This window comes from Rana temporaria, chromosome 5 (genome assembly GCF_905171775.1).
Source record: "Rana temporaria chromosome 5, aRanTem1.1, whole genome shotgun sequence".
NCBI classification, from domain to species: domain Eukaryota; kingdom Metazoa; phylum Chordata; class Amphibia; order Anura; family Ranidae; genus Rana; species Rana temporaria.
In genome coordinates this window covers 6,050,286-6,075,686 of record NC_053493.1, presented here as the reverse complement: position 1 = coordinate 6,075,686, position 25,401 = coordinate 6,050,286, and the positions used below count along the sequence as shown (strand labels likewise).

Here is a 25,401-nt window from a genome sequence, read left to right as displayed (position 1 = left end):
CCATTGCCTCCTGGGAAATGATGACACTCATTTCCCATGAGTCTCTGGGCATTACTATGCCTAAAAATCGCCCAGCATGCACCTCTCCCTGAAAACCAGGAAGAAAAAGGAACTGGGCTTCACATGCCCACACATATGATGGATACATCATGAGCGGGAGGATAGAAGACAAGTGTTTGCAATGATTTCTGGAACGATTGGGGAGCTATTAATATGTTTTAGGGACTATTTAATGTGATTAATTTTAGCTTGCAAAAAAAAATAAAAAATTTGGCCCAGAACCCCGCTTTAATTTTGTGATGAAAGTTCCACTATATCACAGCTTCTTCTTCAGTTCTACATTAGCACCACTTCTGATGTTACAGAAAATCTTGAAATACAATTTAATATCCAAAAATTAAAGGCTTTATCCCCCATGTTAGGATACCGAAGTGAAAGAATCCTTTTTTTTTTTTGCCATTGGGTCCATTCTACATCCACACGTTGAGAGATCCTCATTTTTAATTAGACTTTACTGTGCACTGATAAAGCTTAGGTTCCTTTAAGTCCACCTGATCATAACCCGTCTGGTTATACCATCTCATTGTTCCCCAAGCAGTACTACATAGAAGTCACGTTTTTCATTGGTTGCACTGATGGTGGCCAACAAACCTGAACATCTGTATGCAGGTTGGAATAGATGGTTCTATAACATTAGAGTTGATCTTTGCTATAAACCAGCAGATCTGGGTGCACAGTTGGCCTGGAATTGGCAAGAACATGATGTGCATGGTTCCATCCACAACTAGAAAATCAGGAAATTTTCACAAATTCATTATATTTTTAAATATTTATATCGTTAATCAGTTGCTTGTTGGTTTTCTTTAGAACATCGAGTAGGTTGTCCTTGCCATCATCTCCCCAACTTCTGGCAACCCTGAAGATCTCTCTCATCTGGTCCTGGGATGTTTCCTTAGAGATCACAATATCATACAGTTCATCGTTCAGGAGATCCAAATCTTTGAGTTTATCTACAACTTGTTTCACATTGGACACTTTTTGGATGAGTTTTTCACGATGCTCATCTACAAAGTGCTTCCCCGATGGAGAAGAACCTGTAAGTATAAAAATACACTGTTATGTATTACCCACTCTACTGAATTTGCTCTTGGATCTTTGTTCTGTGATAATAATTTGATCTAGTATGTAATGCTGTGTTGCCTTGTATTCTCTTGTTTTCACTCCTGTGTTAATTGTTCCTCAGTTTATCTATAATAAAATTATTTTCACTGTTGCCGTGCATATTTAACCTGAACCTGTGATTTGCTTATGAAGGGTAAAGCAAAAAGTTGACTTCAAAACGGGCTAGTCCAGCTGTACTTACGTACTTTTCTTCTGCTTCTCTGATGCTCCATTCAGCTGCATATATGGAGGAATGGAAGACCTGCATAAGTTCAGCATTACTCCTATATTTAAGGTTGCCATCTGTCCGGGATTCATCCGGACAGTTCGGGTTTGAAATCATGCGTTCGGGTTTCAGATCGCCTGAAACCCAGATACATTCTTCAGACCAGCCTATGGCTTCCCAGCAAAGTTGCTGGCTGCAGTTGTGTAAGCCGAGCGTATCGGTTACACTCTTTCACACTAACCAAAGCCAACACTCAGGCCTCGTACACACGACAGAGTTTCTCGGCAGAATTCGGCGAGAAACTCGGTCAGAGCCGGATTCTGCCGAGAAACTCTGTCGTCTGTACACTTTCGGCCCGTTGGAGCCGCCGAGGAACTCGTCGAGAAAATAGAGAACATGTTCTCTATTTTCTCGTTGTTCTATGGGAGCTCTCGGCCCGCCGAGCTCCTCGGCGGCTTCAGGGCTGAACTCGACGAGGAACTTGACGTGTTTGGCACGTCGAGTTCCTCGGCCGTGTGTACGAGGCCTTACAATGACCCCTCCTCAGACAGACAGCAGAGGAAAGAGGGCTTGATCTGCTCCTCTTCCTCTCGCCCCTACAACTCTGTCTCTGCCCACACTCCAGCAGCCTCAGATACATCTGGATAAGAGGTGCTGACTGCCAAGGGGTGAGTGAGCTCACCATCCATCCCTGTCTGTGACTGAAGTCACCCCCCTTCTCTCTCCTGCCTCTGAGTGAGTACACTAAGGTAAATCAGGGTTCTCAGAGCACCCCTTACATAAGAGTTCCCCTTTACATCAGAGGCCACAGTGTTCCCCCTTACATCAGAGCCCTCCCTGTACATCAGAGTTATCAGTATTCCCCCTTAGATCAGGGTTGCCAGAGCATCCCTTATGTTAGAGTCCCCAGATTTCTGCCTTACATTAGAGTCTGCAGAGTCCCCCCTTACAGTGTAAGGGAACTCTGTGGACTCTGATGTAAAGCGGGACTCTTGTGATTAACTTCATTTGATTGGAAAATTTATTTAATTGCAAAATATTAGTATAGTTCATATTATAAAAAAAGATTGCTGTCCGCCGCCAAAGTGTTCGGGTTTGACTTGAAAAGGTTGCAACCCTACTCCTATTGGACCTTACACACAGCTGAGGACTCTATCTGCCACCATGTGACAGTGAAGGACCAATCATCAAGCACCAGCAATGTCACATGAGGGGACTAGGAGTGACCCGCCCCCTCTGAAGCAACGGGAAACCTGCGTTGTGTCATATGGGGGCGGGGGTCACCTGTACATGTCACTGGGTAACCCCAGGATTTCCATGTTGCATCAGAGGGGGCGGGGCCACCCGTGCACTGACGGGTGGCCCTGCCCTCAGCTAAATAAGAGCTGTCATACTGGAGCACGCCATTCGTCGGGTGCCTCCCGTGGAGGCAGGATCGTGGAGGCGTCTTATCCTCGCTGGAGATCAAGAATGGATTTAACATTGCTGCAGATGGAGACTGAATTACATTGCTGGAATATTTTTTTTCTTTTTAATAAAGGACTTGTCCCAAGCTGTGTACTGTGGTTTTTAACAGACAGAGTTCTAAGTACTGTAATTCACTATATAAACTCAGTTTACTGTTAAAAAAAGTGATAAATGCAAAACTCCGGTGGGTGTAACAAGATGTCCGCTTGCCCCCTTCTCAGTGTATCCTAACTATGGAGGAGTGCGGGGTGTAGCAAGATGGCAGCGACAAAACATCACTTCCGTTACAGATTCTGATGGGTCGCCTAATCTGAAGAAACAGGGGCACTAGTTTTGGTGACAACCCTGAATTCCCTCAGTTTGGAGGGATTTCCTCTCACTTCCTGTTTTTTATGGGACAGGAAGTAAAGGGAAATCTCCCCAATGAGATTCACATATTTAAAAAATAAATAAAATGAAACCTATACAGAAAGACCTGAACAAAATAATGGAGTGGGCAAATACATGGCAAATGAGGTTTAATGTCGAAAAGATTTAAGGTAATGCACTTGGGGGCAAAAGACATAAAGGCAAACTACTCACTGTGGGGGGAAAATCTGGGGGAATCAAGGATGGAGAAGGATCTGGGGGTCCTAGTATATGACAGATTGAGCAATAACATGCAATGTCAAGCTGCTGGAAGAATATTAGCATGCATAAAAAAAAGGATATACTCCAGAGATAAAACTATAATCCTGCCAATATAGAAAACTCTGGTTAGGCCACATCTGGAGTATTCTGTCCAGTTTTTGGTCACCTGTCCTAAGAAAGGATGTGCTGGAATTGGAGAAAGACCAAAGAAGGGCAACAAAACTCATAGGGGACTGGAGGACCTCAATTACGAGGAACGACTACAAGCACTAAATTTATTCTCGCTGGACAAACAACGCTTGAGAGGGAACACGATAGCAATTTACAAATACCTTAATGGGAGTGTAAAAGGACACGGGCCACACAATAAAACTGGAGAAGCAGTTTCACCTGAAACTGTGTAGGGTTTTTTTCACTGTTAGGGCAATAAGGATGTAGAACTCTCTTCCACAATTGGTGGTGGCAGCGGGGAGTATCAATATTTTTAAGAGACTCTTGGATGTGCATCTTAAAGAACACAACATACAGGGTTAGGGGAAATAATTATAGACACTGACATACACACACCTACACAGGATGAACTTATGGACTATCGTCTCTATTCAACCTTACCTACTATGTAATGATATAATAACCCTCTCTTACTATCCAAAATCCCCAATAAAAAAAATGCAGTTCTATCGAATTTAGTATAAATTTTAACCCAGCGGCTAACGTTTGAGCCAAGTCAGGGGAGAATTGTGCAAAGAAAGACACACAGAATACAATACAATTTCAATACATCTAAGCGAATAAGAATAAAATAATGCTTTTCATTATATAAATGTTATAGTAACAGATGTAACATACCTACACTGGAGAGGACAGACGCACAGGCACTTGATTGCATTTCTTTCAAGTCCCCTAAAACAGAGAGGACACAATAGATGTATACGCAACACTACAAACACTTTACAATGCTGTATATATTTATATGTATTCTATTATTTTAAAAAAACACAAATAAGTATAAAAAAAACATGATTTTTAAAACAGCTTACCTGTAAAATCCTTTTCTTGGAGTACACCACGGGACACAGAGGGCCAGATCCTCAAAAGAGATACGGCGGCGTAACTGCTGTTACGCCGTCGTATCCCTGGTCCTAACTATGGAACTGATCCACAGACTCAGTTTTCCATAGTTAGGACGAAGATCCGACATGTGTAATTGAATTACACTGTCGGATCTTAAGGATGCAATTCTAGGCCGGCCGCTAGGTGGCGAGGCCATTGAGGCCGGCGTAGAATATGCAAATGACCAGTTACGGCGATCCACGAACGCTCCGACGGGCCCGACGCTCTAAATCTACGTCGTTTACGTCGAGTTCCGCCGCGTAAAACTAGGGCTAAGCCCTAGTTGTCCTAAGCCATGTTAAGTATGGCCGTCGTTCCCGCGTCGAATTTTAAATTCTACGTCGTTTGCGTAAGACGTCCGTGAATGGCGCTGGACGCCATTTACGTTAACGTCTAAGCAAATGACGTCGGAGCGACGTCAGTTAGCGCAATGCACGTCGGGTAATTTACCCGACGGAGCATGCGCAGTACGTCCGGCGCGGGAGCGCGCCTAATTTAAATGGGACTCGCCCATTTGAATAGGAACGCCTTGCGCCGGACGGATTTAAGTTACAGCGCCGCAAAATTCCAGGTAAGTGCTTTGTGGATCGGCACCTAACTTGGGAATTTTGCGGCGGAGTAACTTAAATCAGAAAAGTTACGTTGCGCCAAGGCTTTGTGGATAACCCCCAGAGTCTTTATCTTTACATAATGGGTTAAGGGTTACCAGCGGTGATTGGACACTGGCACAACCAATTGAAGACAGTTCCCCTCCATATAACCCCTCCTATCAGGGGAGTTCCTCAGTTTTGTAGCAAAGCAATAAGGTTACCATAAGAAGGGGGGACCTCTGTGTCCCGTGGTGTACTCCAAAAAAAGGATTTTACAGGTAAGTTGTTTTAAAAATCCTGTTTTCTTTATCGTACACCACGGGTCACAGAGCCTTTATCTTTACATAATGGGACGTCCCAGAGCAATGCTCCATATGAAGGGGGGGGGGGGACACAGATCAAGCAGGCCGCCCTGGACCAGAAGCTTTATACCGCTGCCTGCAGCACACTTCGCCCAAAGGCGGCATCCTCCTGTCCTCTCACGTCCACCTGATACAATTTGGAAAATGTGTGGACTGAAGACCAAGTTGCAGCTTTACAGATCTGAGTCACCGAAGCCTGGTGGTGCACTGCCCATGAAGCACTTATCACCCTGGTTGAGTGCGCTCTAAAGGAGGAGTCCTATTCTTTAAACCATAGGCTTGAATAATTGTCTGTCGAATCCATCTTGAGATAGTGGATCTTGATGCCGCTTGTCCCTTCTTGGGACCATCTGGCAAAATAAACAAAACATCTGTTTTACGTATCTGAGCGGTTGCCTGCAGATACACCTTTACTGCTCTCACGAGATCTAGAGAGTGTAACGATTTTTCCTCCGCTGTTTGGGGATCTGGAAAAAAGGAAAGGCAGAACAATGTCCTGATTTAAATGAAAGGCCGATACCACCCTAGGTAAAAAGGCAGGATGGGGTCGTATTACAATTTTGTCTTTATGACAAACTAAATAAGGCTCTTTACAGGAAAGAGCTAATTCAGATACTCTTCTAGCCGAAGAGATAGCAATCAAAAAGGCCAATTTCCTGCTTAAAAGGATCAGCAGAATGTGGCAAATAGGTTCAATGGGTTGCTTCTGCAACACTAATAATACTAGATTCAGATCCCATGGGCACAAGGATGACTTGACTGGCGGATTGATCCGCACTACCCCCTGAATGAAAGCCCGCACTAGGGAATGAGATACCAGCGGTCTTTGAAAGAAGACTGATAGAGCTGATATTTGACCCTTAATGTTACTAAGGGCTGATTTCATATCCACTCCTAGTTGGCAAAAGGCAAGAATCCTATTTATGTCATATCTTTGAGGATTCCATTTGTTGGTTTAACACCATGAAACGTATGCTTTCCAGACTCTGTTAACAAATACGTTTGGAGGCTGGCTTTCTGGCATTAATTGTAGAAAGTATTGGACCTGAGATCCCTCTCTTCTTCAGAATGTGGGTCTTAGCAGCCAAACCGCCAAATTTAGCGTTTGTAAGGAAGGATGGAACACTGGACCTTGCGACAGCAGGTCGTGACAAAGCGGAAGCTTCCAATGTGTTCCTACCGCCATCTTTATGATCTCGGCATACCAAGGTCTTCTGGGCCAATTTGAAATTGTGGCCTCTAAGATTACAGGAATTCTTTCCTTTTTGATCCTGCAGAGTAGCCTTTGTAAGAGAGCGATCGGAGGAAACGCATAGATCAGTGAGAACTGATTCCACTGGACCACCAGAGCATCTGATCTGTAGGCCAGCAGATCTCTTGTGCTGGACACAAAATGTTAAACTTCCTGTTGAATCTTGAAGCTAACGGGTCTATATCCGGGGTCCCCCATCTCTGGCATATGGCTTGAAAGATCTCGGGGTGGAGAGACCACTCTCCCGGTGACAGCTGCTGGCGACTCAGATAGTCCGCTTGCCAGTTTTCTTACCCCGAGGATGAGAATTGCAGAGACAAGGAATAGGTTCTTCTGCCCATGTAAAAATCCGATTCACCTCCTTCTGAGCACCCCGACTGCGGGTGCCTCCTTGGTGATTGATGCAAGCTACTGCAGTAGCATTGTCGAATTGAATCCGAACTGGGTGGCCCTGAAACCTGCTCGTCCAGGTTTTGAGGGCTAAGTATACTGCCCGAATTTCCAATATGTTGATGGGCAGGCTCTTTTCGGTCTTGGCCCAGGTTCCCTGGGTTGAAGCCTCTTCCAATACTGCACCCCAGCCTATTAGGCTGGCATCCGTAGACACCACCTTCCAAGAGACTGGGGGAAAGGATCTTCCTTTCTGCAAGTTCTTGGTCTTTAACCACCAACTGAAGCTTTGGCGCACCTGTGGCGACAGGAGCATGGGTAAATCCAGAGCTTGGATCTTCCCATTTCAGGCAGTTAGAATACTGCCCTGAAGTAGTCTTGAGTGAAATTGGGCATACGGAACGGCCTCGAAGAAGGCTACCATCTTCCCCAATAGCCTCATGCAAAGGCAAATAGAAGGTCTCCTGTTTGCCTTGACCTTGTGGATCAGGTCCTTTAGTGACTTGATCTTTGGTTCTGGTAGGAATATCCGGCTTTGGGCTGTGTCTATGATCATGCCCAAGTACTCTACCCTTCGTTGGGCTTGTAGAGAGGATTTTTGTAAGTTTACAATCCATCCTAAATGCTCCAGGTACTTTATAGTGGTGAGCACAGCGTGATCTAATTTTGCTACTGACTGATCTATGATCAGAAGATCGTCGAGATAAGCTGTTATCGCTATGCCCTGTGTTCTGAGATTTGCCAACAGAGGGGCTAGTACCTTTGTAAATACCCGAGGTGTAGTAGCCACACCAAAGGGTAGAGCCACAAACTGAAAGTGGCAATGTTCTACCGCAAACCTTAAAAATCTTTGGTGAGCGGGATGGATAGGCACATGTAAGTATGCATCTTTGATGTCTATTGACGCCATGAATTCTCCGCCTTGTAGGGTGGCGACCACTGATCGAATAGTTTTCATTCAGAAATGGCAAAAGTTCAGAAATTGATTTAGAGCTCTTAGGCCGCGTACACACCATCGGTCCAAACCGTCCGTGTGTACGCCCCATGCTTCGGACAAAAGTTAGAGAACTTGCTTTAAAGTCGAACCGATGGACCGCTGACCGATAGGTCCAAACCGATGGTTAGTACACAAAAGCATCGGTTCAAAACCCGCGCATGCTCAGAATCAAGTTGACGCATGCTTGGAAGCATTGAACTTCGTTTTTTTTTCAGCACGTCGTGTGTTTTACGTCACCGCGTTCTGACCCGATCGGTTTTTGGAACGATGGTGTGTACGCACATCAGGCCATCAGTCTGCTTCAGCGGTGAACCGATGAAAACGGTCCGTCGGACCATTCTCATCAGATGGATCGACCGTGTGTACGCGGCCTTAGTTCCAGAATGGGTCTTACGTCTCCGTTTTGGCTTTGGGATTACAAAGAGGTTTGAATAAAACCCTGAACCTTGCTCCTTTAAGGGTACTTCTGTGATCACCCATTGGGATAGCAAGGACGCTCTTTTTAAAGGATCCTTGGAAATCCTTGAGCTTCGGAACTGGGAAGATGGGATCTCTTGAAATTCCAGCTTGTACCCTAGGGATACTGTGGATACTACCCATCTGTCCTGGATTTCTGTCAGCCATACTGCTGAAAACTGACAAAGCTGTCCCCCCACTCGGCTGAGCGGGGCGCCTCTTTATGCAGAGGCTTTGGGGTTTTGCTTGTTAGCTCTTGAACCCCACTGCTTCTTGTTCTTTTGGGCCTGGTTTTCTTTATTTTTTTGTGGCTGGCTGAAAATGCCGTTGCCACTGGCTGGAGGTAGATTTACCAGTAGCCGGGGAGAGAGAATGTTTAAAACAAGGTCTCTTGTTTTTCTTCTTCTCTGGTAATAGAGTGCTTTTCCCACTCGATATCTTTTGGATATATTTGTCCAAATCTTCCCCAAAGAGGCGTTCGCCATGAAAGGGGAAACTAGTCAAAAGTTTTTTGCATGGTGCCTCTGCAGACCAATGCTTTAGCCAAAGAATTCTGCACCAGCTGAAGTGTGAGACGCGATGTTTGCAGAATCGAATCCCTCATCGCGTCCACTGCAAAACATAAGGCTCTAGGCAAATTCTCCCAGAGTTTGACTTGTTCTGGAGGCAGGTCCTTCAGACCTTGTTTTACCTGGTCCTTGAGGACCTGACACATGCCTACTGCTGCTACAGCAGGTTGGGCGATTGACCCAGCCAGAAGGAAGGAAGACTTCAATAAAGATTCCAATTTCTGTTCCGAAGGGTCTTTAAACACCTGTACGTTATCCACTGGACAAGTCAGGTTCTTATTTACACAAGAAATGGCTGCATCTGCCGAAGGCAGGCTCCACTTCTTGGAAAACTCTTCCTCCATAGGATAAAGAATATCACATTTCTTTGGAGGTGAGAAACGCTTGTCTGGGTGTAACCATACTGCGTAGATTAGTTTCTTTAACAAAGGATGGACTGGAAAAGAGCATGCACCCTGCAGGGATTTTAATGAGCCCAGGGAGGAGACAGATGATTCAGTTAACTCCGAAGAGGGCAACTTGAATGTAGTACGCACTGTTTCAGCATAACATTGCACCTGTGACCTTAGCATTTGGGAAGCAGAAAAGGGTTCCTCTGAAATCCCTGATCCGTCTGACTCCTCATCCCTGTCCTCTGTAGGTGTTATCTCCTCCTCATGCTTCTCCTCTTCAGATTTTTCTGAAAGGGGATCTAACACCATTGAAGGAGATCTGCTTTTGCTTTTTGTCCTTTTGCAAGGACAGTTTTTCCATGGCTGCGATAAAAGTGTCCTTAGTGACATATGCAGGCCCAGGTGCCACTGGAGAAGTAACTACTGCCGATGGTGGCAATGGTTACTCCTGTATTGGTATATCACGATTTACAGGGGAGGAAAGTACCGAGCAGGTACGGCTAGATCCTCCTGTCTCAGGCGGCGGTGCTTTCTTGTCTTTTTTAGTCCCTGAATTCTTTCTAAGGAAAGACATATTAACAAGCCACAAGCCGAAGGTACCAATAAGCATACACTACTGTGCTCAGTTTAGCAATCTACATAAAGTATGCAACTTAAACACACAGTTTCATGCTATGGAGTGGGTGTCTCTCTTGGTAGTGCCCTACCAACCACATAGAGCTTACGTGCCCCCTTCCGCTGCTGTCACTGCTGGCTGCTGTTGCTACTGCTTGTGTCCCCTGGGAAAGAGCTGCCGGCCTCCATGTGCTTTTGAGGGCTCCTGTTTGAGCGCCATCTTTGAATCCACGTACCCGCGCCTGTGCACGTTCTGATCTCCTCCGTCCCCCCGTCTATAAAGCACGCGCCTGGGGCATTATGGCGGCTGTGAGGGAAGAGAGAGCAACATTCTGCTTCCTCCCTGATGCCTTACTTATCCCCTCTTGGGATACTCAGCGCTCTGTGGGGAGAGGAGCTGTGGCCGTGCTGATGCAGAGCTTGCAGCGCAAGGAATGTACTTATCCAGTGGATCTGACATCGTGCAGAGTGAAGTGAGTAGACTCAGCTCTTTACTCCCTCTAGTGGCTAAAACGGAGAAGACATCCGACTCATTAAGCTTGTTCTTAGGATTCCCTTTCTCTTACCTTATCCCCGCCGCAGGTTTTTTCTGCTGAAAAAATTCAGACAGCACCAATCTTCACCCATCTTGGCAGGTTTTGTGTGCCAACCTTCAGGGATATGGGTTCCTATTTAACAGGTATCTCTCCCCTGGGCCTTTGTAAAGACTCTGATCAGGACTTTTAGCTGCTGTAGCGAAAGTGCTGGACCCCAGAGCCCAGTCCTCCGAAGAGAGACATTACAGGCGACGCCTCCTCCATGAGGCCCAGATCCCATCCAGATTCAGCGTAATTCTTAGCGTCTTGGATGGATTACTAAATCATAGCTCCTTCACCCCCAGAGGGTCTCTTAGCAGAGCTATCCTTAGCACATCCTCACTCGTCCAACATCTCTTAGACACTGGCCAAAAAACTGAGGAACTCCCCATTATATGGAGGTGAACTGTCTTCAATTGGTTGTGCCAGTGTCCAATCACCGCTGGTGACCCTTAACCCATTATGTAAAGATAAAGACTATATGTCCCGTGGAGTACGATAAAGAAATATAATATATAACAATATAATACATGAATAGTTGAATTCAGTGTTTCTCAGTCGGAGGGCCCTCTCGGTTCCCCCGGATGCTGTGAGCATGGGACCCGGTTTGCCCTGAATCAGTGTCATGGTGCAGGCAGGCTGGCCTCCAGCATTATAACAACCAATGACACTCTGGGGTCAGGATGAATGGCATTATTCATTGCCATAGTCATGGCTGGCTCACTGGCACCATGGCAACACATGACTCATAAAGGGCAGGTGGCATGCAGGGTCAGGACCAGACTAGCATGCAAGAGAAGATAGAAAAGATAAAATGAAGAGTCAAAGGGCCAGATTCATGAAGCACTTACACCGTTTTTTTGGTAGATGCACGGCGTAAGTGCAGATTTGCGCCGGCGGATCGCTGCGCCTTACCCAGAGAACCAGATTACGCCTCCAAATAGACTTCATCGCCTCGGTGTAACCTTTCCACGCCGGCGCGGCGTTGGCGCAGATTTACGCTGGTCGGATCTGGCGCGGCCATGGTTTTTGTGTTTTAAATATGCAAATTAGGTTTTTGGGCCGATTCATCAACTTAAGCTTGACCGGCGCAGGCTACTCCCGGTGAGCGTAGCTGAAATTTCCGGTGCAAAGTTACACCTCATAAAAGCAGGGGTAACTTTGCACCAAACTTGCAGAGGTCAGCTGGAGAGCAGCTAAAGCAGCAGCGTTACAAACGAACTGAGCAACAACACTTGCTGGACAACACATAGAGGCGGTCCCCATGTTGGGAGAGGTCCTCAATAATTACAGCCCTCTCCTCTGGGCTGAAATTGGTCATCCGCCCACCTGAGGATTCCTCATCAGCCATAACTGCCCCACCACAATGCAAACGACCTAGCTTAGAAAAAAAAAAAGCTTCAGTACATTTGCACCTGCAGGGCGGAAGTCTGGGCTGATTCATGGACTGGGCTTTGGTAGTGGGTCGGCGTAGCTCAGGGATCACACCGGGGCGCAGTTCTGAGCATGTGCAGATTGGGGCATTTACCCCTGGATGTCACTGAGCATGTGCGGTCTAAGATGCCCCCCTGGCGTGACCCCTGCGCCACGGTCGGCACTTCATTAGCATAGGGTGACTCCCAGTTGGCCTTACCCCGCCTTACGCCGTCTAAAATCCACCCCGCTGGGGCATCGTAGACAAAAAAAGTTTCTTGAATCACCTAACTGCCTCTCCGCGCTGGACCGGTGTAGTCTAAAAATGATGCACCACGCCGGTGCAAATCTGCACCAGTGTTCATGAATCTGGCCCAAAGACTCTGGGTCGGACTTTGTAGGCAACATGGACGAGAGTATATCTGTCCCAGAGTTAAAAGACATGGTTCTTCTTTTGCAAGAGAATGAGGGAGTAAAGAAGGATGAGGATCTCAATATATTCAATGAAACCATGGTTTCACAAATCCAGGCAGCACAACATCAGGACGAAGTCAGATCCCTAGGCAGTAATATTTTAAAGAAATCCACAAAATTGCCACCTTTACATACTAATTCCAATGTCTAGGCTTTTTTAAACCAAACAAGTAAAGAAATAAAAAAAACAACCCTATGGAGATCCACTAATGCCAATCTGACCTTCACTCAGAGGACTGCACTGGATAACCTCAGTAAGCTATCCGAAGTAGTGATCAAACCTTCGTATAAGGGTGGAAATGTGGTGGTCATGGGGGAACTGCAATATAGAAAGATGTGTTGGGATATTCTCAAAAATAGATCCTGGTACAAACCTATATCGGAGGAAATTATAACTACATTTAATCAATAATATGATGATATTATACACTCTGCCCATATTGATGGGATAATTACCAAGGAAATTGTTGAGGGTATCCAGGTTCCCTTCCCCAGGATCCCCACATTCTACGCCCTTCCTAAAACACACAAAAGCTTAACTATCCCCCCCCCCCCCCCCGGATGACCAATTATTTCGGGAGTAGGATCCAAAACTGAACGGGCAAGCAGATTCGTGGATGAGTATTTGTGTCCACATGTGGTTACGCTACCATCTTATATTCAAGAATTTAGATGGTCTTTCTGTACCACAGGGTTGTCTGTTGGTCGCAGTCGATATAGAGGCCCTTTACTCCCTGATCCCCCATCAACTTGGTATTGAGGCAATAACTCGCTTCCTAAGAGAGAGGTGCCATATATCTGACAAATTGAACAAGTTTATCCTCCAACTCCTGTCACATATTCCTACCAAAAATGTTTTTTTGTTCGACGGCTCCCACTTCCTCCAGGTACAGGGTGTGATTATGGGCACATGTTGTGCGCCATCATACGCCAACCTGTACCTGGGGGGGTGGGAGCGGACGAAAGATATACAAGTCTCTTCTCCAACGTACTTTGTTGGTTGAGATATATCGACGATGTTCTTATGTTATGGGCAGGATCAACAGAGACTCTACATCACTTTATGTCAGTGTTGAGTGACAATAAGTACAATCTCAGATTCACCATGGATTGCAGTAAGAGCAGCATCGCATTCCTGGATGTTACCATTAGTCTTCATTCGAGTGGCTCTCTCTATCGGAAGCACACAGTGGGAAACACGATTTTGCACGCTACAAGTGCACATCCACATTTGCTTGTGCAAAGCATCCCATTTAGCCAGTATCTGTGTCTGAGGAGGAACTGCTCGAGTGAGGAATCCTTGAAACATGAGGCTGATCTCCTCTACGATAGACTGATAGTCAGAGGATACAGTAGAACTTGCCTCAAAAAGGTTTTAAGAAAAGCCCAAGGGAAATCCAGGGATGCGCTGCTGTTCTCCAGACCCAAAATGTAAAAGTACTGATACGGTATGGTTTATAACCACTTTTTTGGATCAGCATGGACATATTCGCCAAATTATGCAGAAACATTGGCACCTCCTGTTGGGGGATCCCACACTTTGTAAATATCTTGGTGACTATCCTGAGATTACATTTAAATGCTCTGGATCCATTAGGGACCATTTGGTACAGAGTCAATATGCTAGATCCTCTAAGAGACAGCCGGATACACCTGGTATTTACAAATGTGGATAATGCGATTATTGCCATTCACTTATGAAGGGCCCCTCAGTTACACTCCCTGATGGTCGACTTCATAGGATTCGTCATCATATTTCCTGTCAAACCAAGGGCATAATTGATATAACCCTCTGCCAATGTGGAGTGTTCTACATTGGCAAAACGATTAGACCCTTCTGGAAGAGAATGAAAGATCACATGTATTATGCCACAAGTGGCATTTTAAACATAGCTATAGGCCACCATGTGGCGTTCAAACACTGATATGACCCACATGTATTCAAGTTTTCTGCCCTCGATAGGATATATGAAGATCCACGAGGAGGAAACTTTGATCAAAGGGTTCTACAGAGAGAAACCAAATGGGTATATGACCTACATGCCACATCATTTCCGGGGCTCAACGATATTTTGAGCTTCAGACCCTTTTTATAATCATAATGATAGATAGAAATAGGACTCTGCACCTATTTTTCATATGATTGGTACTCTATCTGTCCTACCAAGGTACAGATGGCTAGTAGACGCTGCCTATTTGTTATTTATTCATAGTATTATTGTTTGTTTTCTCCACCGTGATTCTCCTGCCATTGTTATGTAGCGATACCCCCGCAGGAGCTGCTGGATTAATTTTGGTTCTGCCGTTACCCCACTGTTCACTGTATCAGAACTTAAAGTCTAGGTTAGGAAGTTGAATAGAAATGTGATTGCCAGTCACTTTAGTCCTTTTCTAAAATGCTTTAATCAACAACTTCAGTAGTAAAGGATAGAGGATTAGGGGAGGTCTTTGCGACAACCGGATAGGCCTCTCATACCGAACCTAGCCACCGGTTTGAAGCACGGACAAAGTCTCTGCCACAGACTTGAGTAATAAGTAGAAACTCCTGGGTAAAACTCCCTGCCACATGATTGTTTAGCCAGTTAGATAGATCATCTGCACAGTATTAGAACCTTTAAGCCACCCGGCAATACTGTGAGGTAAGTTAACTTGGGTGCATCCTTCAAAACGAGTCACCGGGCCCTTCCTGAGATAACAGCCTTCAGCTCAGTCCTCTCCAGTAAGGTCCTCCCCTGAAATGTTCTCCGCTTGAGTGGCTTCCTCCCGCAAGGCTGACAGCACAGGACCACCTTCCGTTAAGTATGCCCCAGACAGACCTCTGGGCCTACTTGCAGCAGCTCAGCAGTATAGCTTTAGGGCCCTTTCACACGTACGGACCGTATGTCCGCATTTTCATCCGTCCGTTGCGGATGAAAACGGGACATACATGGGTCCCTATGTGATTACGGGTGTCAGCGAATGACCATCCGCTGACACCCGTAACTTGTCCGCCTCTGCAAAGATCCGCATTTTCGGACGGAAGAAAACCCTATTTTTCTTCCGTCTGCCGGATCGGATGAACACGGACATACGGGTCGTGTTCATCCGATTCCCCATAGGGGAGAGCGGAGGAAAGACAGGGCGCAGGGACCGCCCTGTCAGCTGCCAGCTCTGCTGGGATTTTACGGAGGACCTCTGCGTGGTTGAACGGACACACGGAGGCGGATCATTACTGATCCGCCCCGTGTGACAGGGAAGGCCCTGAGGCCGGAACTCCTCTCCAACACATCCTCAGGCCAACAGGGCCCCGAGGTAAGAGAGAGATCACATGGCTTATGCCCCTTAAATATCCTTCCCCAGCATGCCCAGCTACAAAGAAGCTCCCAATTGGGCGGTTTCTGGGGGGAAGATATCCAATGCACTTAGCCTGTTGCATTTCTCACACTGGCCTGTGACGACAGTGACATCTACAGGCACCGTGGGAAATGTGCACAACACAACTAAACTGGAACAGAAGCAACACTTTACAGTTTACACAATCACTCTGAGCTATGTACAGCTCAGATAACACTAAATTTAGCGCCTAGTCAAGAGGAGCAGGGTGCTACAGTTAGTTGCCTGTATTATGTCCGCTTTTTGATCTCTATCATTATTGGATATACGATATGCCATTTTTTTCAGTATGTACTCAATATGTACAATGTACTCAATATATAAATATTTGATATGGAATATATTCATGTATACTTTATATAAACATATTGTGGATGATAATTATGACCATAAATGAAATAGTGTAAACTGATGATCAGATCAAGTATGTCTTCAATGCCGTTTGCCATATCCATTTGACATGTACCTTGCATCTTGCTGCCTGTCTGTACACTAGGGGCCGGTTCACACTGCTGCGATGTCAGGGTTCGGTTGTGATTCGCACAGCACAGCGGTGGGGGTCACATGTGGGCTCCGCTAGCATCGGTAGAATACCTTTTTCTCTTTCCTTCCACCTTGAGGTCCAATCTGGAGTCTCCCACACGGGTTGTGTGCTGATAAGGAATTTGTATATGTGCATTGTGTGCATTTTCTTTGGCTATGGCAGCGACTAATTGTTTTTTGTATATTTTTTTGTATGTTATTAGTATATATGCAATTTTTAATTTTGATTGCATACACACTGTCATGCCAAATTCCGACCGTCAAGAACGCGGTGACGTACAACACTACGACGAGCCGAGAAAAATTAAGTTTAATGCTTCTGAGCATGTGTCGACTTGATTCTGAGCATGCGTGTTTTTTTTCTCCGTCGGAGTTGTACACAGACAAATGAAATTTCCAATAGGATTTTTTTTTCCATCGGAAAAAAATAGAACATGTTCTCTTTCTAAACGCTGACGGAAAAAAGTCAGATGGGGCCCACGCACGATCGGAACATCCGATGAAAAAATTCCATCTGACTTTTTTCATGGGAAATTCCGATCGTGTGCACAAGGCATTAGTCTTAGGACTAAAATAGCATTTTAGTTTTAGTCCCATTTTAGTCTTCTGCAATTGTTTTAGTCAACTAAATCTCCAGTACATTTTATTTGACTAAAATGTCCTACGTTTTAGTCGACCAAAATCTCTGTACATTTTAGTCGACTAAAAATCATTTTAGTCATCCAAAATCGAATGGGTGTAATTAAATTGTAATGCATTAGTTAACATTTCTCTACAATTTCCAAACTCATTTTATACTGCTACAGTGAAACATCTAATATGGTATTGAGGTATGAACATGCACTACAGACCAGTGTGCATTTTTAAGTAGAATTTCAATTTAGTTTTAGTCTTTGTCTTTTGACTAAAATGCCATTTTAGTTTTAGTCGTATTTTAGACATCACAGTAGTTTAAGTCGCATTTTAGTTGGCTAACATAGTATTTATTTAGTCGACTAAAATTAACACTGGCCCTGACAAAGCGAAATAGCGTAACGCGTTGACTCACAGGGGCTCACTGCTGTCCATTTGGTGTCAACCTTCTGTTCACATCATAGTTTAATGTATCTTTCTGTGTTTAATGTATTTTCTTTAACTCTTTCTATACTTTTCTATCTGTTTGTGAGCAATTTGTTATTAATAAAATACAATTTTTTATTATACTCTCCATCTTGCCAACAAAGTCCGACCCAGAGCCTTTGACTCTTCATTTTTTCACAAACTCGATCCTATACAGATGTGGCTTTATGAGTGTTCTATTTTTGTTACTAAAATTGAGCTCTTTCGCATTAACTTGACTCGCCGTGTTTGGAGGAAGAAAAATGCTGACTATGACCCCAGTATCTATGCGGCTGATTCATAGAATCAGTTACGCATAGATAGCCCTAAGATCCGACAGGTGTAATGGATTTACACCGTCGGATCTTAGGATGCAATACTACGGCCGCCGCTGGGTGGAGTTCGCGTCGTTTTCCTGCGTCGGGTATGCAAATGAGCTTTTACGGCGATCCACGACGGTTTTCGCGTTCGTTACGTCGCCGCTAGTAATTTTTTCCTGTCGCAAAGTTAAGCCTGCTTTTACATGGCTTAACCTTAGACGAGCCATGTTAAAGTATGGCCGTCTTTCCCGCGTCGCATTTCAAATTATTTTTTTTTGCGTAAGGCCCCGTACACACGACCAAACATGTATGCTGAAACTGGTCCGCGGGCCAGTTTCAGCATACATGTTCGGTCGTGTGTAGGCGCGAGCGGGCCGAATTCCAGCAAACATTTGCCCGCCGGGCCTTTTCCCAGCGGGCAAATATTCCGGGACGTGTTTTAAAACCGTCCGCTGGAATCCTGCCCGCTCGGACATGTACGGTCGTCTGTACAGACCTACCGTACATGTCCGAGCGCCCGCCGTCCCTCGCATGCGTCGAATGACTTCGACGCATGCGTGGAAGCCTTTAAATGGCAGGCCCGCCCACGTCGCCGCGTCATCGCCGCGGCGACGACGCGGACACGCCCCGCGTAGTGTTTACGCGCGGACTTCTGTACGATGGTTAGTACAACCATCGTACAGAAGCCCTCTGGCAGGCATGTACGGTGAAAACGGTCCGACGGACCGGTTTCACCGTACATGTTTGCTCGTGAGTACCCGGCCTAAGACGTCCGGGAATACGAAAGTACGTTACGCACGTCGGCGTTCAAAAAAATGACGTCACTTCGTGCAAAGCACGGCGGGAATTTCAAAAGGGAGCATGCGCAGTACTTCCGGCGCGGGAGTGCGCCTAATTTAAATGGCACACGCCCCATTTGAATTAGGCGGGCTTGCGCCGGACGCCGCCGCCGTAAGTTTACACGCAAGTGCTTGGTGAATCAGGCACTTGCGTTGAAAACTTGCGGCGGTGTAACGTATAGACGATACGTTACGCCGCCGCATTTGTATCTGAATCTGGCCCACCATCCCTACAGTCAAACAAAAAGGTGGAAACATTATGCTTTGGGGCTGTTTCTCTGCTAAACTGATATTCTGTGTCTATTATTTAAAATACACCTATGATAAAAATTTTAGACCCTTCATTTCTATGTAAGTGGGCAAACCTTACACAATCTGCAGGGGAGACAATCATTATTTTCCCCACAGTAGTAGCTGGCAGTTTGTTATTAATTATTTTTTTTAACTTGAAGCAAACATGTCATTCTCGCCTCCACTGTGCAGTTCGTTTTGCACAGAGTGACCCTGATCCTCCTCTTCTGGGATCCCACGGTGGCTCTCGCGGCTCCTCCCCGCATAAGATAACCCCCTCTGGGAATCACTCTCCCGAGGGGGTTACCTTGCGGGCGCGCGCCTGTGCCATACACTCGGAGTCCATAGACGCTGAGTGTATAACTCTGCCCCACCCTCCGGCGCTCGCATCCTGGGATTTGATTGACAGCGCAGGAGCCAATGGCTGCGCTAATATCAATCAATCCAATCAAAGCCGGGACTCTGTGAAGAGAAGGACAGCGGTGACACGCCCACGGAAATTCGGGGCTCGGGTAAGTAAAATGTGGGGGCTGGGGGGCCGGACACTGCAAGGTGTTTTTTCTCCTTTATGCATAGGATGTATTAAGGTGAAAAAACACAAAGGTTTACAACCCCTTTAAGTATAGAAATAAATAAAGGTTACAGCGCCAACTAATTTATAACAAAATATCCTAGTGCTGCAACTAAAAATTAGTAAAATACTAATAAATCATGGAGAATATGTGTAAAGGGCGCTATCTAGAGAAAAATTAATAAAACTTTACATAAAATAAATCCAATATATGTCATCAACAATGTGCACAATTCATGAATATGTATATAAATCACAATTCATCAATATGTAAGTCCATAAATGTCATTATAGACAATTCTTGAATAAATGCTCCAACACCGTGTTCCTTAACCGCTTCCCGACCGCCACACGAGGATATGCGCCGACAGAATGGCACGGCTGCGCAAATGGGCGTACATATACGCCCCCTTAAATTTGGACCTTGTCACAAGCTTCGTGCCCGCGGGACCCGCGGACTAGATGTCCGCCAGTGTCCTGCGATTGTGTCACGGAGTTGAAGAACGGGGAGATCAGTCAGTGTAAACACAACATCTCCCCATTCTTCCTAGTGACATGTCACTGATCGTCTGTTCCCTGTCATCGGGAACAGCGATCAGTGACGTGTGACGGCAAGCCACGCCCCCTAACTGTTAGAATCACACCCTAGGACACACTTAACCCCTTCAGCGCCCCCTACAGGTTAACCCCTTCACTGCCAGTGTAATTTTTACAGTAATCGGTGCATTTTTATAGCACTGATCGCTGTAAAAATTACAATGGTCCCAAAATTATGTCAAAAGTGTCTGAGGTGTCCGCCATAATGTCGCAGTCATGATAAAAATTGCAGATCGCCGCCATTACTAGTAAAACAAAAATTTATAATAAAAATGCCATAAAACTATCCCCTATTTAGTAGACGCTATAACATTTGCGCAAACCAATCAAGCGCTTATTGCGATTTTTTTGTACCAAAAATAGGTAGAAGAATACGTATCGGCCTAAACTGAGGAAAAACATTTTTTTTTAATATACTTTTTGGGGATATTTATTATAGCATAAAGTAAAAAATATAGATTTATTTTCAAAATTGTCGCTTTATTTTTGTCTATAGCGCAAAAAAATAAAAACCGCAGAGGTGATCAAATACCCCCAAAAGTAAGTTCTATTTGTGCAAAAAAAAGGACGTCAATTTTGTTTGGGAGCCACGTCGCACGACCGCGCAATTGTCAGTTAAAGCGATGCAGTGGCGAATTGCAAAAAGTGGCCCGGTCTTTGGCCAGCGAAACTTCAGAAAACAATAGTGCTTCACCCGAAGTGACAACAAGATGCGCTCACCAAATTTCCAAGGTCAACAAGTGACCACAAAGCATGTAATATGAGAACTTCCTCGATTCATGGACCAATCTCTATCAGGATCCACATCCATTTATCTCTTCCTTATGTGATTACAATCGAATATGCAGTAGTATGTAGAGGAAACGCTCTCCAATATCAAATATCCTCTATATTCATCTGTCTTCCATCATAAGACTCTGTGGAATTGGCCCTGCCACAAAGAGTCACACAGAAGGCAGGTATAGTGTAATATTGCTTTTTTTTTTTAACCACTTCAGCACCGGACCATATTGCTGGTCAATGACCTTGCCCCCTTTTGCGATTAGGCACTGCGTCGCTTTAACTGACAATTGCGCGGTCGTGCGACGTGGCTCCCAAACAAAATTGGCGTCCTTTTTTTCCCACAAATAGAGCTTTGGTGGTATTTGATCACCTCTGCGGTTTTTATTTTTTGCGTTATAAACAAAAATAGAGGGACAATAAAAAAAATAAAAAATAAGTATATTTTTTACTTTTTGCTGTAATAAATATCCCCCAAAAATATATAAAAAAAAAACTTTTTTTTTTCCTCAGTTTAGGCCGATACGTATTCTTCTACATATTTTTTGTAAAAAAAATCACAATAAGCGTTTATTGATTGGTTTGCGCAAAAGTTATAGCGTTTACAAAATAGGGGATAGTTTTATGTCATTTTTATTAATATTTTTTTTTACAAGTAATGGCGTTGATCAGTGATTTTTATCGGTACTACGACATTATGGCGGACACTTCGGACACTTTTGACACATTTTTGGGACCGTTGGCATTTTTATAACGATCAGTGCTATAAAAATGCATTGATTACTATAAAAATGCCACTGGCAGGGAAGGGGTTAACACTAGGGGGCGAGGAAGGGGTTAAGTATGTTCCCTGAGTGTGTTCTAACTGAAGGGGGGAGGGGACTGACTTGGGGAAATGTAACGAGCGATCGCGGGTGTCCGGCGGTGATCGCGCCCGCCGGGCACGCGCGTCGGCACCAGGGGCGAGCGGGGGGCACGCAAGCGCCCCTATTGGCTGAAACGTGAGATGACGTATAGCTACATGATCTCGCGCAGCCCAGTCGACCTGCAACAGTTATATGGCGGCTAGTCGGCTAGTGGTTAAAATGCACTTACATATGTGCAAAAGGCACAAAAAGCAGCTCGAGGGTCTGTAGAATCGATCCCGCACCGCTGTGCGACTAGCGGCGTGCGTTCCAACTACCCAGCGGAAGTAAAGGGCTCCCTGTCAGTTTGCGTGTCAAGCCTCTCTTCTTCTATGCATTTCACGCTCAAGCGCGTCTTCAGGAAGTTATTTTCCATGGTTCAGTATAGAGTTTGCATATTTTGATTAGATTATATTTTAGCGCTGTGCCAACTTTTAGTATTGTTTGCACTATTTTCCCCCTAGGAGGTGTAAAGGAATTTGGAATCCGAATTACCGTATTTATCGGCGTATACCGCACACTTTTTTGCCCTGAATATCTGGGCAAAATCGTGGGTGCGCGATATACGCCGATACCAGCTTCCCGCGCTTTGTTCGAACCACTGCGCCGAACATATACCGAGCGCAGTACACTCGGGTATAGTCGGGCAGGCTCGGCTCCTCTCGCGGTCACGTCGTGTGCGTCCTGTACGTCCTTTACTCGAGAGGAGCCGAGCCCGCCCGACTATACCCGAGTGTACTCCGCTCGGTATATGTCGGCGCAGTGGTTCGAACACAGCGCGGGAAGCGGGGATGGCCGCAGAAGGACGCCGGACCAGACGAGGCCGCCGATGGACGCGCTGGACGACGGGCAAGACACCGACGAGGGGCATCCAAACTAAGTATTTTTTATTTTTTTTGCAGGAATCTTCCTTCAAGTTCGGGGGTGCGCGCTATACGCCGGGGCGCGTTATAGCCCGATAAATACGGTATATACAAGGTTTTAATTTATTCAATGGCTACAATGGACCTATCCGGTGTAAAAATGTAATCTCTCCTAAAATAAAGAAGCTAGAATGTTTTATTTTTTGTTACCTTCTGTGATGTCACCTTTCCAGAGCGGATCGTCACTTCCCATCAGTGATATGGACAATGAAAGTTCTTTTGCATTTCTATCCACATTGACTTCAGTAAAGGATAAACTTTCAGTTTCGCAACTAATTTCAAACTGTACAAGCTGAGAAAAAATAGAAAAAAAACAATTAGAATTTGAAAAACACATCTTGATCACCTGCGTTGTGTTTAATCAGAAATAAGGACCCAATATATGATCTACAACGCCAACTGCTGGTACAATATGGCATTCCATATATAATGGATGAGTTGGTTATCATTTAAAAAGGAGTGTTGGTGTACGACTGGGGTTTTTGATAGGCCTGTCCATATTGATCATCCACTATTTCTAGTTCTATTACTTATCTATGATGTAATGGCATTTGCATTGGATGATGACATAGATGTGGAGATTAACCACTTAAGCCCCGGACCATTTTGTTGCTAAATGACCGGGCCGCTTTTTGCGATTCGGCACTGCGTCGCTTTAACTGACAATTGCGCGGTTGTGCGACGTGGCTCCCAAACAAAATTGACGTCTTTCTTTCCCCCACAAAAAGAACTTTCTTTTGGTGGTATTTGATCACCTCTCCGGTTTTTATTTTTTGCGCTATAAACAAAAATTGAGCGATAATTTTGAAAAAAATTCAATATTTTTTACATTTTGCTATAATAAATATCCCCCAAAAAGATAGAATTTTTTTTTCCCTCAGTTTAGGCCGATACGTATTCTTCTACATATTTTTGGTAAAAAAAAAAAAAAAAAATCGCAATAAGCGTTTATTGATCGGTTTGCGCAAAAGTTATAGGCCCGGATTCAGAAAGGACTTACGCCGACGTATCTTCTGATACGCCGGCGTAAGTCCACGGATGCGCCGTCGTATCTATGTGCCTTATTCAGCAAACAAGATACGCCTGAATTTTGGCTAAATACGACCGACGTAAGTCTCCTACGCCGTCGTATCTTGGGCGCATATTTACGCTGGCCGCAAGGGGCGCTTCTATTGATTTACGCGTTGAATATGTGAATGAGCAAGGTACGCCGATTCACGAACGTACTTACGCCCGTCGCAGTAATCTACGCCGTTTACATAAGGCGTACGTCCGGCGTAAGTTTACCCCTCATAAAGCAGGGGTAAGTCATGTTAAGGTATGGACGTTGGAACAGCCGTCGTATTTTACGTCGTTTACGTAAGTCGTACATGAATGGGGCTGGGCGTAGGTTACGTTCACGTCGTAGGCATTGAGCCGGCGTATATGCAACGTGATTTTGAGCATGCGCGCGCATGCGCTGTTCGTTAGGCCCTTCATTTGCATGGGGTCACGGTTAATTTAAATGTAGCACGCCCACTACCTTCCTACTTTGAATTAGGCGGGCTTACACCAGCCAATTTACGTTACGCTGGCGCAAATATGGGAGCGAGTGCTTTGTGAATACTCAGCTTGCCTCTCTAAGTTACCTTGGCATAGCGCATATGAGATGCGCTACGCCGGCACAAAGATTCGCCGATCTACCTGAATCCGGCCCATAGCGTCTACAAAATATGGGATAGTTTTATGGCATTTTTATTAATATTTTTTTTTACTAGTAATGGCGGCGATCTGCGATTTTTATCATGACTGCGACATTATGGCGGACACATCGAACACTTTTGACACATTTTTGGGACCATTGTAATTTTTACAGCGATCAGTGCTATAAAGATGCACTGGTTACTGTGAAAATGACACTGGCAGGGAAGGGGTTAACCACTAGGTGGTGCTGTAGGGGTTAAGTGTTCCCTAGGGAGTGATTCTTACTGTAGGGGGGCGTGGCTTGCTGTGACACGTCACTGATCGTGTTCCCGATGACAGGGAACACGATAAGTGACAGTGTCACTAGGCAGAATGGGGAGATGTGTTTACACTAACATCTCCCCGTTCTATCTCTCAGTGAGACGATCGCAGGGCATACCTGCGTACGCGCTCACGGAGATCGCGGAGCACGCGCGCCCGCAACAACCGCTTCTTAAAGGGGACATCCTTTTGCCTTCCCGTGCCATGCTGCAGACGTATATCTGCGTGCGGCAGGCGGTTAAAGAAGCGTGTTGGGGGCATGGATCTCAATCTCAAGAGCCTGAAAAAGACGTTAAAATGAGATTTAAACAGCATGCAAAACGTATGAAATACTTGCATAGAAAGTGGGACGTTACCTCTCTGGAGTCCTATATTGATATGTGCACAATGAAAACATTTGTTTCATTTAATTTCAGATCGATTCATCAAGTTAATTTAGTTTTGTTGCATTTGTAACAAAGTTAATTTCTTTAATT

General features: G+C 45.2%; 1 protein-coding gene across 1 annotated transcript in view; it reads right to left on the bottom strand.

Moving 5' to 3' along the window:
* Nucleotides 1-443: 443 nt before the first annotated feature.
* LOC120939757 (NACHT, LRR and PYD domains-containing protein 3-like) overlaps nucleotides 444-25,401 on the bottom strand; it is a 220,999-nt gene continuing 196,041 nt past the window's right edge. The window contains exons 22-24 of the mRNA XM_040352092.1: nucleotides 23,072-23,213; nucleotides 4,334-4,387; nucleotides 444-1,094 (exon numbers count right to left, since the gene is read on the bottom strand). Coding sequence (XP_040208026.1) covers nucleotides 823-1,094; nucleotides 4,334-4,387; nucleotides 23,072-23,213 — 468 coding nt within the window. The 3' untranslated portion in view covers nucleotides 444-822. The remainder of the gene's footprint in view (nucleotides 1,095-4,333; nucleotides 4,388-23,071; nucleotides 23,214-25,401) is intronic.